Genomic DNA, 17,934 nt, shown 5'->3' with positions numbered 1-17,934 from the left:
CCTCAGCCCCCTGGGGGCTGGGATTACAGACACAGTTCGGTCTTAGTTCTTTTTTTTTTTTTTTTTTGTTTTTGTTTTTTTTTTGAGACAGGTTCTCCTTGTAGTCCCAGCTGACCTGAACTCACTATGTAGACCAGGCTGGCCTTGAACTCACAATGATCCACATGCCTCTGCCTCCTGAGTGCTGGGATTAAAGGCATGTGCCACCATGCCCAGCCACAGCTGTTGTGTTTTAGTCATTATGTTGGGAGCTGGAGAAATGGCTCAGGTTAAGAGCACTGGCAGCTCTTCCACAGGACCCAGGTTTGGTTCCCAGCACCCACATGACAGCTAACAGTGTCTCTAACTCCAGTTCCAGGAGATCAAATGCTGTCTTCTGGCCTCTATGGATTCTGTGACATGGGTGCACTTACATACATGCAGGCAAAACACTCATACAAATAAAATTTAAGAAAATTTTAAGTCAAGCCGGGTGTGATGGTGCACTAATCCCAGCACTTGGGAGGCAGAGGCAGGCAGATATCTGTGAGTTTGAGGACAGCCTGGTCTGTATAGTGAGTTCCAGGTCAGCTAGGGTTACAGGGAGACCCTGTCTCAAAAAGACCAAAAAACAAAACAAAACAAGTCATTTTTTATGGTTCTGTGTTATAGTGTCCAAACCCGTACCCTAACACACAAGGTTGGCACATCTCAAGCAAGTATCTACAGAAAACATGATCAGCACATGGTCAACAAGCTGACAATATCAAGTGCCACCTAGTACATGGAGAAGCTAGAACCCTCACATAATGCTAGTGGGGATGTAAAATGAGAGAGAGAGAGAGAGAGAGAGAGAGAGAGAGGAGGTAGGAGGGAGATTGATTCGGATTGGCCTAAGTCCTGCATTCCTGAAAGAAGATGTCAAGCCCTGACATCTGATGGTAACCACACGAAAGAGGCCAAATGAGATCTGCCCAAGTTAATGCGTGGATTGGGGTTTAGGGCACTAGCTTCTGGATAGTTTGCAGTGCAGCAGTGGGTAGTCCTAGTTTGGTTTCCTTTGCTGTATTAAACACCATAACCAAAAGGAACTTGGGGAAGAAAAGGCTTATTTGGCTTACACGTCCTGATCATAGTCCGTCACTGAGAGAAGCCAAGGCAGAAACTCAAGCAGGGCAGGCACCCTGAAGGAATGCTGCTTACTGGTTTGCTTCCCTGGCTTGCTCATCTACTTTTCTTATACAGCCCAGGCCCACCTGCCCAGGGATGGCACTGCCCACAGTGGGCTGGACCCTCCTACATCAATTAACAATCAAGAAAATGCCCCACAAGGCCAGTCTGATGGAAGAAATTCCTCAACTGAGGTTCCTCTTCCCAGGTGTCTCTAGTTTTTCAAGTTGACGAAAACTACCCAGCACAGTAACTAGAGAAAGAGGTGAGGGAATGCTGTGAAAACTGACTGTTTTCATTTAATGTTTAATGCTTTAGCAACGGTAGAAGGAATGCAACAGGACTGGAATTTATATTTTAATATTTTATTTATTATTTTTATTTTATGTGTATGAGTGTATTGCCTGCATGCATGTAAGTGCACCTGTGTTATGCAGAGCTCACAGAGGTCAGAAGAGAGCGTCGAATTCCCCTGGAACTGGAGTTAGGGATGATTGTTAGCTATGATATGTGTACTGGGAATCAAACTCAGGTCTTTGGAAAGAGAAGCCAGTGCCCTTAACCACTGAACCATCTCTCCAGCCCCTGGAATTTATATTTTAGACATTTATATAAAAGACATTTTGTCTTTCAAAGAGTTTTTTGGGCTTTATGAGACAGGGTCTCTCTGTTTGCCCACCTGACCTAGAACTCCCTACATAGACCAGGCTGGCCTCGATCTCACAGAGATCAGCCTGCCTCTGCTGGGATTAAAGGCATTCACTAGAGTCTAACTGCAGTTGTTATTCTTATGGATAAACTCCATTGTGTTCAATAGTAATTATGTTTTTATGTTTCACATCATCATCAGCTGTACTGTTCACAGTAAAATGTATTCCACTCAAATGAACAGAGTCCATCATTAGAGCAAACAGCAGTCAGTTCATGGTACTGAATGCTAGAGGCCCAAGGCTTGTAAGTGCTGAATATCTACTGGCTTAAATCTCCTGTTTATTCATATTAAAATGACAATAATAGAGATGAAAGCTACTTTAATAAAAGAAGTCAAATATGAGGTCGCTAAGCATAACTAAGTACATTTTAAATATAAATACCATGCATTTCCTGATTAGTATCAGGTAAATAGCTAAGCTAAGAATTCTAGTCTCAGAGCAAAAGACCAGAAATAATTAAAAAGAAGATGCTTCTTAGAAGATCCATTTTAAAACAATTATGATCCTTCAGGAAAAATCACATTTTTTTTTTAAGTTTTTATTTATTGCCAGGAGTGGTGGCGCACACCTTTAATCCCAGCAGAGGCAGGCAGATCTCTGTGAGTTCAAGGCCAGCCTGGTCTACATAGTGAGTTCCAGGACAGCTGGCGCTACAGGGAGACCCTGCCTCAAAAAATCCCCCCCAAAAACTTTTTATTTATTAATTTTTATTTTGTGCATATAAGTATATTGCAATGCCCCCAATGACAGAGGGTTGTTAGCAGCCATGTAGGTGCTGGGAATCGAACCACGGTCCTCTACAAGAGCAGCCAGTTCTCTTAACCACTGAGTCATCTCTCCAGCCCCACATTAGTCTTTTTATCAGAGACTTCTGTTGGCCTTTTGCTGGTAAGCCATTTCAGTTCTCACCCTTGAAGTCTATGCATTATGTTTATTTCTACCATTAGATTCTAGGAGTGCTTATTCAGGCTGTATAGGACTACAGGAGGGAAAGCCAGGGATGTGTATAAGGCTCCAGGAATTTGGTTTTGTTTTTTTGTTTTTTAAAAAAATTATTTATTTTTGTTGAATTTTTGTGTATTTCATTATTGCTAGGTGAAAAAGAGCTGTTTTTATTTTTTGAGACAGGGTCTCCCTATAACCCCAGCTGGCCTGGAACTTGCTATGTAGACCAGACTAGTCTTGATCTCACAGAGATCTGCCTGCCTCTTGCATCCTGAGTGGTGGGATTAAAGACATGTGCCACCACACCCAGCTCCCAGGAATTTGTTTTATTTTGTCTTTTGGTTTGGGACAGGGTTTTGCTATGTAACCCTGACTAGCCTTGAGTTTACAGTGATTCTCTTACCTCAGCCTCCTGAATGCTGAGATTATAGACATATGCCACCATGCCTGGCCTTCTAGGAATTTCTCTGAAGATCTAGTGTAGACCTGGGATGATGATACAGGTATCAATACTTTCTGGGTCTGAGCTCCATGGGGCCAAGACATGTACTGAGAACTCAGACCATTGCAAGGTGTCAGGCAGGGTATGAAGGAGTACTGCACACTGACTGTCCTGGGTCTCTGTGAACACCACTGGACCAGAGCATGGTCTAGGGTACCACAACCATTGCTAAGGACTGATACCACCCCAACCCCCACTCATACCACTCCCCAACTGCCAGGCCCACCTCAGCTGAAATTGTAATTTTCCCAATGTAAAAATAAAATAAATTTAGTGACATTAAGGTACTTGAGAGTCATCTTAATTACTAGTCACCTTTACCTTGAATATTTTTATAACATCTCTTCTTTTTTTAAAAATAATTTTCAGAGACTGTAGACAGAGTGGAATTGTAACAAAGGTGTTTCAGGTAGACTATGAACCACCAAAGATAGTCTCTTCTGAAGAAAAGGTTGAAGATGTTCTTAAAGATTTTTCAAAGCAGGCAAGTAATGAAACTCTAATATCTTCAGATTATCACTGTATTCTTAGTTTCTTCTTGCTCAATAGGTACACCTTCCCTTTCATTTCATCATCTCTGCTCACAGTCAGGTCCCTATGATTTAAGTCAGTGTCAACCACTGTGAAGAATCTTCACTGATTGCCCAGCCTTGGTCAAGCCTTCCTCCATCTCAAAGATCAAAATTCTTACCCAGCATCACTGCCTGCTCTCCGCTGTCTGTAATGACTCTTCTTGCCTTTGAAAGAAAGCAAAACCATTAACCTGCCACCCAGATAATCAGTTTCTGTGCTCAGCTAGCCTTTGTGCTGTCTGTGAACTCCTGCATACATACCAGCTAAACTAAGCTGCATGTGCTCTGTTCTGTCATGCACTACACCAGACTTTCTCTCAGGAAAAGTGTTTAAGTGTGTGATTTCTTGGTTTCTTGTCAGTCTTTCCCATATGCAAGCTCCAAGATGCAGAGGGCATGGCTGCTATACTTTCAGTCTAGCTCAGGGCAGGCAAGAGAGGTGATCATTATATGTTTGGTGAATAGACTAATCAGGCTAGTAGATGCTCCCAGTGGACATAGACTTCTATTAAAATAGCCAGCCCTAAATCCCTGCAAATTTTCACTTCCTTGGAGAGTTAATCTGATCTACCTAAGAAAGACATCTGAGACTTCAGTGGTAGGTTGTCATCAGTGAGTTGGATCCAGGTAAGAGGACCAGAAAGTGGACTAGCCCAGTAAGAAAACCAGGAGGTCTCAGTCATGGGCTTCTTGGGGTGACAGAGAAAGTTTGAGGGGGTATCACTTAAGCCCAGCGATGGCCCTGAGGCAGAGGTGGGACTAGAGCAGTGGGTACAAGCCTGGGGTGGGGCTATGGTGTGATCAAGGCAGGGATGGCCATCACTCAGCTTTGAATCAGATATAAGGGACAAAGTCCATGGAGAAGAAAATCTAGAAAGGAATGTTTTGAGGGCTGTGTGGGCAGGTAGTGTATACAAGTCCTATCTTGTTCTGACCCCACCCCATTTTTTCCCTCTGAATCTGACAGTCCTGTGGTATACTGGCTCTGATGATGGCAATATCCATGTGCTGTAACCTGTCTCCCATCTTGACTACTTAACCTGGTGAGGCCTACCAGCCAGACATTCTGTTCACCAAACAGCTCAGATACAAAGCTGTGTGTTTCTAAAGTAAAAGGAAACCCATTGCTTTATAAAAACTACTGTAGTCACTTAGTAGTAAATCTTCACCATGGCACTGTCTCTATCATGTGATTTCTGATTTTCACATTCTAAATGGATATGCTCAAGTGACATTTACTCTCTTTATTACTAGGAGCTAAAAAATGGTTCTGTTGGACCAAAATTAAAGAAGAAGTATAAGAATGCTGGAAATAAATCAACTTGGAATGCTAACCTTAGAAGGCTTGAAGGTATGATGTGATGGAAGGAATGCACTAAGCAGGCTCACTGTGTGTTCACTCCATGCTTTCTTCTGTACAGAAGTGTTGGAATAAGAAGGGCAGGAAAGTGGGCTACAATTCGAATTTTTAGTTATTCTAGCTAGCAGATAAGACCAGGAGAGACAACTAAGCAGTCTGACAAAGTTAGGTTTATTGATTAATTCATTGAAGGAACTATGGCATGCCTCACCAAAGTTTGGGGCATGAGTGGAGTTTGAGGTTTAAATGAAAGTAGAGTTTTGATAGCAAAGATAAGCTCTGTATGAAGGGGTCAACTTCAGGTATGGATTGAAATTTGGTTACTTTGGAAACTATGACGATACATGTGGAATGTGTTTAGCTCAGGGTTAGAAATTGAGACTGCTTCTTTATGTCAGAGTGACTTGGGGTCCAGCCAGATGGTTCAACAGCTCTTGCCATGCAAGCCTGATGACCTGAGTTTGATCCTTTTAACCAAGGGTGGAACAAGAGGACCAACCTCTGAAGGTTGTCCTCTGACCTCCACCTACATGCTGTAGCATGCATGCACAAATCCCCCAACCCCACCTACTAATCAAGTTTTTAAAAAAACAATAAAATGACTTCTGATTTCTATGCAGGAGTTGAGGTCTTACTGAAACTATTTCAAATAGCAAAGTTTCTGGAACAAGATTTCTCAGTAAATAAGTGATAACCATTCAAAAAGGAAATCTATTTTGAATTTTCTTAGCTGAAATGCATTTTGAGAGAAATAATGTTACCTGCTAACTTTGCAGTTGGACTGATCTGTTTACCCAGATTGACATGGAATGTTGTCAAATGCAGCAGGGGTACTGTTTTCTTAGACTGAGTTTATTATTTCTTTCTCTGTTTTATATCACTGTGTTAGGGAAGGTGGCTATATAATAGTTGCCCCTAGGGAAAAAATGTGATAACAATCCTCCCTTATTGGAAGGTTTCCAAGTATATTTTCATGGTTTTTTATGGTTAAAGATGCTCACAAAACAATGTTTTTAATGTATTTATAGACCTCAAGGTAGGTGAAAGAACTCTGAAAGATCTTCGGTTCTCAGAGAGTCCACTGGAAATCCCAGCCTACCATGAAGAAACAGGTTCTAGACCTCTCACCCACCAGTCCCAGGTAACTTCAGAAGAAAGTCTTTTTTAATTTAATTTAATTTAATTTATTTATTAATTATTTTATGTGTATGCATGTATTGTCTACATGTAGGTAAGTGCACCTGTGTCATGCAATGCCCATGGAGGTCAGAAGAGGCTGTCAGAAGAGGGCATCAGATCCCCTGGAACTGGAGTTAGGAATAGCTGTTAGCTGTCATGTGGGTGCTGGGAATCAAACCTGGGTCTCCTATAAGAGCAGCCAGTGCTCTTAGCCACTGAGCCATCTCTCCAGCCCCCAGGACCACAAAACTTTAAAAGATTTCTTTGTTTTCATGTTTGTAAGAGATTCATGCCATCAAACTTGTCTGAAGTATGCTTCAAAAAATATCAGAATTATTTTGGTGTTACAACATGTCAGTAGCCTTCAGGGAGACAAGATACCTTTGATCTAAGCATTTGGCCTGAAATTGACTTCAGGGTGAGGCATCAGGTAGGTAAATGTCAGCTGACTCCTGGCTTTAGGGTGAGGTCACAAGATTTGTGGGTTCTGTGATGATGTAGAATGTCCTAGCCACCCAGAATGGTCATTTCTCCTCATTTGCAGACAGTCACTGACAAGAAGGACTTCAGGTTCAGTGTTGCCACTGATGAATTTTCACGAGAAAACAGAAACCGACATCATTATGTATGCCAACCTTGTTAAAAATTTTGACAATCCAAATCCTAAAGCACTGTGGGAACTAATATATATGGTGTATAGGCCAAAGGAAGCTCAGTGGCTCACCATATTTGGACAATAGACCACCAGTGTATAATTTCTGGTACAGGCCATGTTAGGTATAGCACAAACATGTTAAACAAACAAACAGGCAAAACACCTCTGACTGTTCACTGTTGTCTACAGAATTAAGTCTGAAGCCCTGAACTTTAGTGCCCACACTATTAACGTAAACTCAAGCCACGTAACTTTGTGAGCTTCAGCATCCTCATCTCAGAAAGGAGTATTGTGAGACTCTTGACAAGCTGCACTGAGGTGGACACAGCGTCCTTCCTTTGGAATGTGTGCCAAAATGGGTCACTGAATTCAGTCACAGGAAGTATTAGACAAAGGAAAATTCCACACGGCCTTTGTTACAAATTAACTGTCCTGTTCTTTTTAGTTGTGTTTGTTTTGTTTTCAAAAGGTCTTAGTGTAGCCCTGGCCATCCTGAACTGTGTAGACTAGGCTGGCCTCGAACTTCTGGTGATCCTCCTGCTTCTGCTCTTGAATGCTGGTATTGTAGACATGTACCACTATGCCTGGCTGGCCTATTACTCTTTAAAAATCTTAAAATGAAGAAAGGCTAAAGAACCACTTCAAATCAAAGGTGACAAAATGGAAATGACAAATAAGATACAACGTGTGATATTAGACTGGATCCTAGATGGAAAAAATACACAGCTACAGAGGACATCATGGGCATAAATGCTGAGGTCTAAATGCAGATCTGTGGATTAGATAATAAAATCACTGTTAGATTTTCTGACTTGGTACCTGGTTATGTAAGAGGCACACAGTAGATCCTTTCAGGGAATCTGTGGAGCCCAAATTAATGTTTCTCAAGTCAGGCATGGTGGTGCATACCTTTAATCCCAGCACTGGGGAGGCAGAGGTAGGTGGTATCTGTGAGATCAAGGCCAGCCTGGTTTGCATAGTCTGTTCTAGACCAACCATGGCCGCACAGTGAGACCCTGTCTCAAATAAACAAACAAACAAACAAATAAATAAATAAATGTTATAAAAGTTTAATGAAGTGGGAATAGCATGACACCACTCATAGGGTTTTTGTGGGTTTCAAGGAGAGAGTGACTGCACTATGCCAGGTGCATTTGACCACTGTCAGTAGAATGGTTCAGCTTCTCCCCTTCATCTTTCCTACTTTCTCCACCAGACTTTCTTTCTGTCCCATTCATCAAGCCACTTACATCCCAACATGAACCATACATAGCCCTGCCATGGAGCCTCTGCCTGTAGGTTTCTTTTACCAGGGATTCCTTTCGTCTCCATCTACTTTGCAAACTTTCCTCTACTTTCCCATGCCTATGTTGGTTATTATTACCTCTGAAAAGCACTTCTGTCCTGGAGTGTGCAAAGGGAGTTATTCCCTCTTCTAGATTCCCATGGAACTCAGCCCAAATGTGTTACCTTGGTGAAACTGCCATCCTGTTTCAGTTACTTTATACATACATGAGTTGTATGCCTTAGGGACAGGAACTATATAATATTTTGTCTTTTTTCCCCTTCCCTGCATCAAACACAGAAAATTGATTCAAATAAGCTATTTGAAGTGAATACTTTTAGTTTTCTAGAAATAGTATCTTTAAAAAAAAACCAGATAGTTGGGGCTGGAGAGATGTCTCCGTGGTTAAGAACACTCGCTGCTCTCGCAGAGGACCCAGGTTCAGTTCCCAGCACCCACATGACAGCTAACAGCTATCCATAATTCCAGTTCCACTTCTGTCCTCCATGGGCAATCCTGATGTGGGTGCACTTACATACACACAGGCAATACACTATTACACATAAAATAAAAGTAGTAAATATAATATTTTAAAAAATGGATACTAACCTTAGTCTTCTAGTTCTAAAATTTGGTCTGACTGATAGTAAATTCAGATATTTTTTATTATAAATTTTGATTTAAAATAAAATATGCATCAGGGAGACCCTGTCTCAAAAAGGCAAAAAGTATATCTACATATCTGATTATGAATAGTACTAAATCATTTCTAAATGTTGGATTCTGGAATAATAAACTTAGGACAGTTTTTAAAAGATGAATGTTGAAGCCTGATGTGGTGGCATGTGCCTTTAATCCCAGCACTCAGGAGGCAGAGGCAGGCAGATCTTCATGAGATCAAGGGCAACCTGGTCTACATAGCGAGTGCCAGACCAGCTGGTGCTACAGGGAGACCCTGTCTCAAATACACACACACACACACACACACACACACACACACACACAATTCTGGGTGCTATGCAGCAAGCATTAAAATGAATTTTGAATGGGCTTTTCCTTTGACCTTTAGTAAGTTAACTGACTGTATATCTGTTCCTAATCTGTCTGTGTTTCTACTTTTAGTCTCCTGGCTTTGCACACATAACTGGCCAGAAGAGTCTGACAAGCACAGAGATCATGAGGATTCAACGAGAGACAGACTACCTTAAGTATGTATTACCTTCTCTGCTCTGACTTAAATCCTACAAAGATTTAGGTCATCAAAGAGGTTTTAAAAAAGAACCTAACACTGGTTTTGCCTAGCCCTAGTTTTAAAAAATTAAATTTGTTTTGCTTTGTTTTGGGACAGGGTCTTGCTATGTAATCCTGCCTGACACTTGCTATGCAGTCCAGGCTGGCCTCAAACTTGAAGCGGTCTTCTTACCTCAGCCTTCTGAGCATGCTGTACCATGCCTAGCAAATTTTTAGAGGTTTTAAAAGGCATAACTGACTAAGCTACTTGTCTTTAAAGAATGTGGCATGTGTATGAAACTAATACAACAACTGGAAAAATGAAGATTTTTCCCACATTGCACCCTCTCATCCTGCCCCATCACCAGACAGCTGCTCCTGTGCTTCTTGTCACTTGAGCTCAGTTTGCATTTGGTTCCATATATGATGTAATAGCTATCAGCACTCTTTTTTTCCCAAGGCTTCTTTGATTCAGCATAATTATTTTGTGATTCATCCATATGCTGGTATTAAATGCCTGTTCTTTTATTGCCATGCCATTCTGTTCATCGCTGTATCTATTGCATAGGTATCCCAGTTTATCTGTTCACTGTGAGGGTGCCTGTGCTCCACCTAGGTTTTGGCTAACATATAAAACTGTAAAATTCGATGTGAACATTTGTGCGCAGTCACTTTGTGCATGTAGGCTTTCATTTCCTTTGTAGTAAACACTTTGATGGGAATGACTAGATCATATGATAGGCAATTCTTTTTTCATCTTCAATATAATTATCCCATTGTTTTCCAAAGTAGCTATTGCACTTTTATATTTGCCTCAGCAGTGCTGGAGGATGCGAGTTCCTCTACATGTTTACCAACACTTTTTTGGTTTTGTTTTCTTTTTCGTTTGTTTGGTTTTTTTTTTTTTTTTTTGAGGTAGGAGGACCATAATTTCAAGGCTAGCCTGGGCAACATAATAAAACAGTATCTCAAAAAAAGGTACAATAAAATTCTATCTCAAAAAGTCTTTCTCAAACCCCAAATTTATTCCATATGCTAAGGTTTTTCTTCTGTGTTCTCTTCTAGAAGTTTTATAGTTTTATCTCTTATGTTTAGATCTATGATCTAGTTCCGATAAATTTTAATATATGGGGAGCTGGAGAGATGGCTCAGCAGTTAAGAATACTGGCTGTTCTTGCAGAGGACCAGGTTCAATTCCCAACACCCACGTGGCAGCTAACAACCATCTATAACTCTAGTTCCAGGGAATCCAACCTTATCTTCTGACCTCCACAGGCATTGCATGACATGGGTGCACTTGCGTACATGCAGGCAATATACTCATACACATAAAATAAAAATAATGAATAAAATGTTTTCAAAAATTTGCATATGGTTTAGATTGACATTTTTGTATATGGAACTCCAATTTTTCTAGTATATTTTCATGTGAAATTTATCCTTCTTTATTCTTCAGTTTTGAACTCTTTGGAAAATTGGTTGATGGTGTTTATGAGTCTGGGTGGGCCCATTCTGTCCCACTGATAGTCCTTTCTGTTTGTTACCATCCTCCCCTGACTATCATAGTTTTATACTAACTTTTGTAAATTCCATCTTTGTTCTTTTCAAAGATATTTGAACTACTCTAGGTCCCTTACATTTTCAAATAAAATATAAAATCAGTCTAACAGCTTTTACACAATGTCTAAAAGGGCCTTTGATTAAGATAGCACTGAGGTGGTACTAGATTGTAATGGCAATAACACTGTACTTTCAGCTCATTAAAATGTATTATCTCACCATTAATTTAAGTATTCTTTGATTTCTTTAATCAATATTGTGTAGTTTTCACTATATTTACACACCTGTATTAGTTACTTTGTGTTGCTATGACCAAAGTACCTGATAGAGACAGTTTAAGGGAAGACATTTGTTTTGGCTCATGGAGACAGAGGGTTGCACTCCTTTAAGAACAGGCAGGCAGATGAAGTGGCTCAGACCGTAGCAGCAGGAGCTTGCAGTAGCAGCTTATTCACAACACAGCAGACAAGAAGCAGAGTGCTCCTGAACTGAATCAGGCATGGGTATAACCTCCACAGGCTGTTCCCTGGTGACCTGCTTCCATCAGCCAGACCTGAAGGTCCCACAGCCTTTAAAATAGCACCACAAGATGGGGACTCTGTGCCAAAAGCATGAGCCTGTGAGTACCCGTGCAGGTTCAAACACATTCCACTACAAGCCCTAAAGCTCATGGCCATCTCATAATGGAAAATGCAATTAGTCCAACTATAAAAATCCCCATTGTATTTTTTTATTTTTTATTTTGAGACAGGGTCTCCCTGTAGCCCTAGCTGGCCTGGAACTCACTATGTAGACCAGGTTGGCCTCCATCTCACAGAGATCTGCCTGCCTCTGCCTCCAGAGTTCTGGGATTAAAGGCATGTACCACCATGCCTGGCCAGGCCCCCATAGTTTTAATAGTCTCAGAACTTTTCAAAAATCCCAGGTCTAGGGGATAGGGATATAACTCAGTTGGCAGGGTATTTGCCTAACATGCACAAATCCCTGTGTTCAATCCCCAGCACTGCATAAAAAATGGGAGGGGGCTGGTGAGATGGCTCAGCCAATAAAGGTACTTGTTACCAAGTCTGATGACCTGAGTCTAATCCCGAGGACCCACATGGTGGAAGGAGAGAATTGACTCTGGAACTCCATGCAAGCACTCATAACCCATAACTTGCTCTCTATTCTTCATGCCTTCAAAAGCAGCACCCACTTGGACAATGCCAAGTTCTGCTACTAGTTTGAGACAAAGCTAGGCCCCCTTGGACTGAAAAGCAGCTTCCAAGTGCCTGGATCACTGATTCTGGGAAAATACTTTCCTAGCTGGCCTGTTCAGGCAGGGTAACCTTGCAACTCTTTTCAAACACTTACTTTAAAAAAAGAATTTATTTGTGTTTTATGTGTATGAGTGTTTTGCTTGCATGTATATAAATGAACTATGTGTGTTCAATACCTGTGGAGGCCAGAAGAGGGCATCAGTCTCCTGGAACTGGGGTCACCAGACAGCTGTTTGCTACCATGTGGATGCTGGGAAGTGAACCTGGGTGCTCCACAAGAGTAGCCAGTGCTTTCAACTCTCATCGCTCCAACCCCAAGCACTTACTTTTTAAAATGAGTTTTTCAAATGGGGCCGTATTTGACACCCTGCAGCCTTTGATAGGTCCGGCCTTGCTCACAGGGCGCAATTTCTATTGTCCATTCCTGTTGTCCCAGTGCAAAATGCACACATTTCTCTCTTTAATGGCACCTTTCAACAATTATAGCTGCTTTGTCCACACCAGCCTTAGGTCCACACTCTTTTCTGCTTCCCTTTTTGGGTTCTCACTGAAAATCTGGCTAAAAGCAGCCAGTTACAATCATCCCACAGCCTGCATGCTATGCTGCCTTGAAATTTCCTCTACCAAATAAATTAACAAACTTAGCCTCATTCATTTTTTCAGGGCATGGGAAAAATGTGGCCAGATTATTTGCCAGAATGTAACTTGAGCAGCTGCTAACACTGTTACTAATAGCGTTCTTGTTCCCACCTTAGGAGCACAGTCAACCAACTACTTTTCCCATAAGCATTAGTCTTCCAAATTAACACCAGACTGGCCTATTAATCTCTGCTTATAGCACGCCAGGCTTCTCTAGCCTTCATCTCCAACTCTTCTTCCCATAAACCAGCTCCAAAGGGCAAAGAACAGCATGATCAGGTTTATGACAGCACTGACCTGCATCCAGTCTTCTGTATTACTTATGTATTGCTGTGACAATTTAAGGGAGAAAAGATTTTTTTGACTTGTGATTTCAGAAGGTAAAGCCCATTGTGGCAGGGAAGGCATGCGGGCGGGTGCTCAGTCGGTGGCAGTAAGACCTTGAAGCAGCAGTTTGTTCACATGACAGTACACAGGAAGCAGAGAACTCAGGATAAACCCAGGAGTGGGCTTCCAAAGCTTTCAAAGACTTGCTCCTAATGACCTATATCCACCAGCCAGGCCCTACCTCCTACTGGGTTCATAGCCTTCAAAGTAGCACCAAGGTTTGGGCACCAAGCATCCAAAACATGAGTGTATTACTTACCTTTCTGTTGCAGTGATAAAACACCATGACTAAGATAACTTATAGAAGAAAGAGTATGGCTTACAGTTCCAAAGGGAATGTCCATAATGGGGGGTGGGGGGAGGCATGGCTGGAGGCAGCCAAAGCAGAAAGCTGAGTGCTCACATCTTCAAGCAGGCACTGGAAGCAGAGAAAGTAAACCAGAAAAAGGAAGAGGCTATGAACTCTCAACACCTGCCCCCAGTGACTACTTCCTCCAGAAGGCCACACCTCCTAAACCTCTGCAAACAGTGCCACCAGTTAGGTACCAAGTGTTGAAATATGTGAGCCTATGGGGGACATTTCTCATTCACACCACCACGATGAGCCTTCAGGGGACATTTCTCATTCACACCACCACGATGAGCCTTCAGGGAACATTTCTCATTCACACCACCACGATGAGCCTTCAGGGGACATTTCTCATTCACACCACCACGATGAGCCTTCAGAGGACATTTCTCATTCACACCACCACAATGAGCCTTTCAGGGAACATTTCAGATTCAAACTGAAATGTCACTTATCCTGTTTAAATGGCATTCTTTAAAACATTTTCAATTTCTCACAAAAGACAAATACTATAGGGTTCTATGTTTATAAAATGAATAAAATAAACTCACAGATACAGAAAATTGAATAGGAGCTATGAGGGGTGAGGGGAGGATGAGAGAGTTGATCAGTAAGTAGAATTAGAGCCATGCAAGATGAGAAGTTCTGGATGTGATAAATAGGACTGTAATGTACACCTGAGAGCTAAGAGTATACATTTGTAATATATATCTTTTAAGCCACAACAAATTTCAATTTGTGGCCATTTATTACTAGAATATAAAATATAATTGCTTTTACATAGTTTTCTAGTGTCTTCAACCTTACAAAATCTACTTATTCTGATAGTTTATAGGTCCTATGGGATTATATATGTAGGTGATTGAGTTACCAGCAAATAAAATCTTTTATTTTACTTTCTTTCAATGTGGATCATTGTTTTTCTTTTTTATTGACTTGATGCACTAGCTAGACTCTCTAGCATAATTTTGAATGGAAATGCTGAGAGATGACACCTTGTCTCATTCTCGACACTAGCGGAAAGTACTTGGCTTTCAACACTAAATATAACATTGGCTGTAAGTTTTTGTCAATGATCTTTATGTGGTTGAGGGAAATTCTCCTATTCATAGTTTTCTTTTAAAAAAATGAGAATAAATGGTAGGTTTTCTGCAAAGCATATTCTTCATCTATAGGAAAGATCACATAGTTTTCCTTTCTCTCCTTGTGTAGTAAACTGTAATAATTGATTTTCAGACAACAAATTTATTCTGCATCCCTGAAAACTCACTTAAAGTATTGTCTGCTTTATATATTATTGAACTAACCTCCTAAAAGATTTTAATGGATCTTTTTGCATGAGGGCTACTAGAGAGTTTTTATTCCAATTAAGTTTTTTTTTTGTCTGACTTTAGTATAAGGGTAATTCTGACCTCATAGAATGAGCTGGGGAATAGTCTCACTCCAGTTTTGTGACAAGTTTATACAACATTGGTGTATTTTTTTCTGTGCATGCTTGGCAGAATTCACTAGCAAAATCATCAGTGCTTAGAGTCTTTTTTCAGGAAGATTATTTTTAAATACACATTCAATTTCCTTGATTGTTACAAGTTCATTCAGAACTATCCTTCCTCTCACTTCTTGAGTTAACTTTGGAATTCATTGGCTGGTTTTTTCTTTTTTTTTAAAAAATTCTTTAATATTTATTTATTTATTTATTTATTTATTTATTTATTATTTGTCTTTTTTAGACAGGTTCTCCCTGTAGCCCCAGCTGGCCTGGAACTCCAGTCTCCCTTGTTACTTATTTTTAATGAGTGAGTTACTTCAAAGTCTTCTGTTAAACTTCCAAATCTTAAGGGATTTCTTTTCATGTTTCTGATCTCCATTTAAGATTAAATTCCAGGACTAGAGAGATGGCTCAGCAGTTAAGAGCACTGACTACTTTTGCAGAGGACCCAGGCTTGGTTCCCAGCACCTACATGGCAGCTAACAACCATCCATAATTCCAGGGGATCTGATGCCCTCTTCTGACCTCCATGGCCATTGCACAAGCAGAGAACACTTATATACATGTAGGCAATACACTCATACAGATAGAAATTTTAAAAAATAATAAAGTATTTTTAATGAAATGAAATTCCAGTTTGTATGAAGATAGAATCTGTATGATTTTATTGGTAAATGGTCCACGTGTTTAAAGAATGTGCATTCTGCTTGAGTGTACTATAAATAGCAATGGGGTTAAGTTAATTGATAGCCTTGTTTTAGCCTTCTCTGTTTCAAATAATTTTCGGCTTATTGTATAGTCAATTATTAAGAAAGTGATATTGAAATTGATGGCTGTAATTATAAATTTTCCTATTTATCTTGTGTTTTCATATCCATCAGTTTTATCTTCGTATACTTTAAACTCTGATACTAAATATATAAATCTTTTGAGTTTTTAATGTCCTATTGTTCATTTGACTCACATGTCACTGTGAAATAATTTTCCTTTGAAAGATTTATTTATTTTTATTTTGTATGTATGTATGTTTTGCCTGGATCTATATAAATGCACCATGTGCATACAATGCATCCACCACCAAACTTTGAACTGCCAGCAATCCCTTGTACAGTCCCACCCCATCCATTAGGTTTCTTTTGGTTTTGGTCTTTTTTGAGACAGGGTCTCCCTGTAGCCTCAGCTGGCCTGGACTCACTGTGTAGACCAGGCTGGCCTTCATCTAACAAAGATCCACTTGCTTCTGCCCGGACCTGAAGCAGAGACTATGGAGGAATGCTTCTTACCCACTTGCTCCTTCTGGCTGGCTAAGCCACCTTTCTTATACAGCCCAGACCCACCTGCCCAGGGATGGGACTGCTCACAGTGGGCTGGGCCTCCTACATCAATTAAGAATCAAAAAAAGGCCCCAGAGACATGCCCACTGGCCCACTGGCCAGCATATATGGGAAACAATAATTGGACTTAGTGGATTAAAAATAAAAAGAGAAGCCGGGAGTGGTGGCACACGCCTTTAATCCCAGCACTTGTGAGTCAGAGGCAGGTGGATTTGTGAGTTCGAGGCCAGCCTGGGCTACACAGTGAGTTCCAGGACAGCGGGGGCTACAAGGAGACCCTGTCTCAAAAAAGCCAAAAAAAAAAAACAAACCCTTTTATTTATTTTTATTTTATGTGTATGAGTGTAATGCCTGCATGTACATAGGTACACCAGTGTCCTGCAGTGCCCAAAGAGGTCAGAAGGGGGTGTCAGATCCTCTGGAACTGGAGTTATGGACAGTTGTTAGCTGCCATGTGGATGTTGGAAATAGAACCCAGGTCCTCTGGAAGAGCAGCCAGTGCTCTTAACCACTGAGCCATCTCTCCAGCCTCCCAGATTCCTTTTTAAGAAGAGAAAAACTTGCTTGCAATGTTATTTCTTTTATGTGGCCTTGCAGAAGACAGGCTCAGAAACAGATTGAAATTTTATTGTTTTAATGTAGCATGCATGGATAAGTGCCTTCTGTCAATTTGCTATTTCTGCTTATAACCTGGGTGTGATAAGAGATCCTAAAAATAAATATACTAAATACTCTCTAAATATTCATAAGATGTTTATCTCATGTCCAAGGAAGCTGTGGAATGACCAACATATTTAAATTATAAGGATTTGGCTGATTAAATATAGGTAATACTTGATTAATTAATCTACTACTTATTTTGTAGTTAGTTAGAAGAGATACTTAGCTTGTTAGCAATCAAAACCTTCACCAAATATATTCATCTTTTGAGTACTTGATATTTTGTGGGTTTTTAAAAATTATTTATTTAAAAACCACATGATTAGAAGAAGCATTTCATTACAGTATTAACATATTCAATAACAATTTCCTGAGCAAAGATGCATCTCTTTCAAAATTGACTGTAAATTTTTTAGGTTCACAGTTGAATTAATACAGCTATATAATATTGTACTCAGTATAAACCCTATAAGATATAAAATTGAATGAGGTTTTAAACTTTAAAAATGATCTCCATTTCCTTTTAAAATACAGTTTCCTACAGTAAGACTCATTTTTAATGCTACTAACACTTAAATTTTTGCACATGTGCCTCTAATCTCCACGTATCTGATTATTACTAGTCACAGTCGGTTACACTCAGATGCTTGACACCTGAGTATGGATA

The 17,934-nt window shown here is 40.4% G+C and overlaps 1 protein-coding gene across 1 annotated transcript in view; it reads left to right on the top strand.

Annotated features, from left to right (window-relative positions):
• The window catches only part of Dzank1 (double zinc ribbon and ankyrin repeat domains 1), a gene marked incomplete in the record, with an annotated part of 81,448 nt that overhangs the window by 12,404 nt on the left and 51,110 nt on the right, over window positions 1-17,934 (top strand). Inside the window, 4 exon segments of the mRNA XM_017799892.2 lie at window positions 3,679-3,793; window positions 5,136-5,232; window positions 6,270-6,382; window positions 9,483-9,568. Of these exon segments, the coding sequence (XP_017655381.1) occupies window positions 3,679-3,793; window positions 5,136-5,232; window positions 6,270-6,382; window positions 9,483-9,568 (411 nt within the window).

This window comes from Nannospalax galili, unplaced genomic scaffold, assembly GCF_000622305.1.
Source record: "Nannospalax galili isolate Female #2095 unplaced genomic scaffold, S.galili_v1.0 scaffold3261, whole genome shotgun sequence".
NCBI classification, from domain to species: domain Eukaryota; kingdom Metazoa; phylum Chordata; class Mammalia; order Rodentia; family Spalacidae; genus Nannospalax; species Nannospalax galili.
The sequence above is the reverse complement of the archived record's forward strand: the minus strand, read 5'-3'. Positions and strand labels throughout refer to the sequence as shown.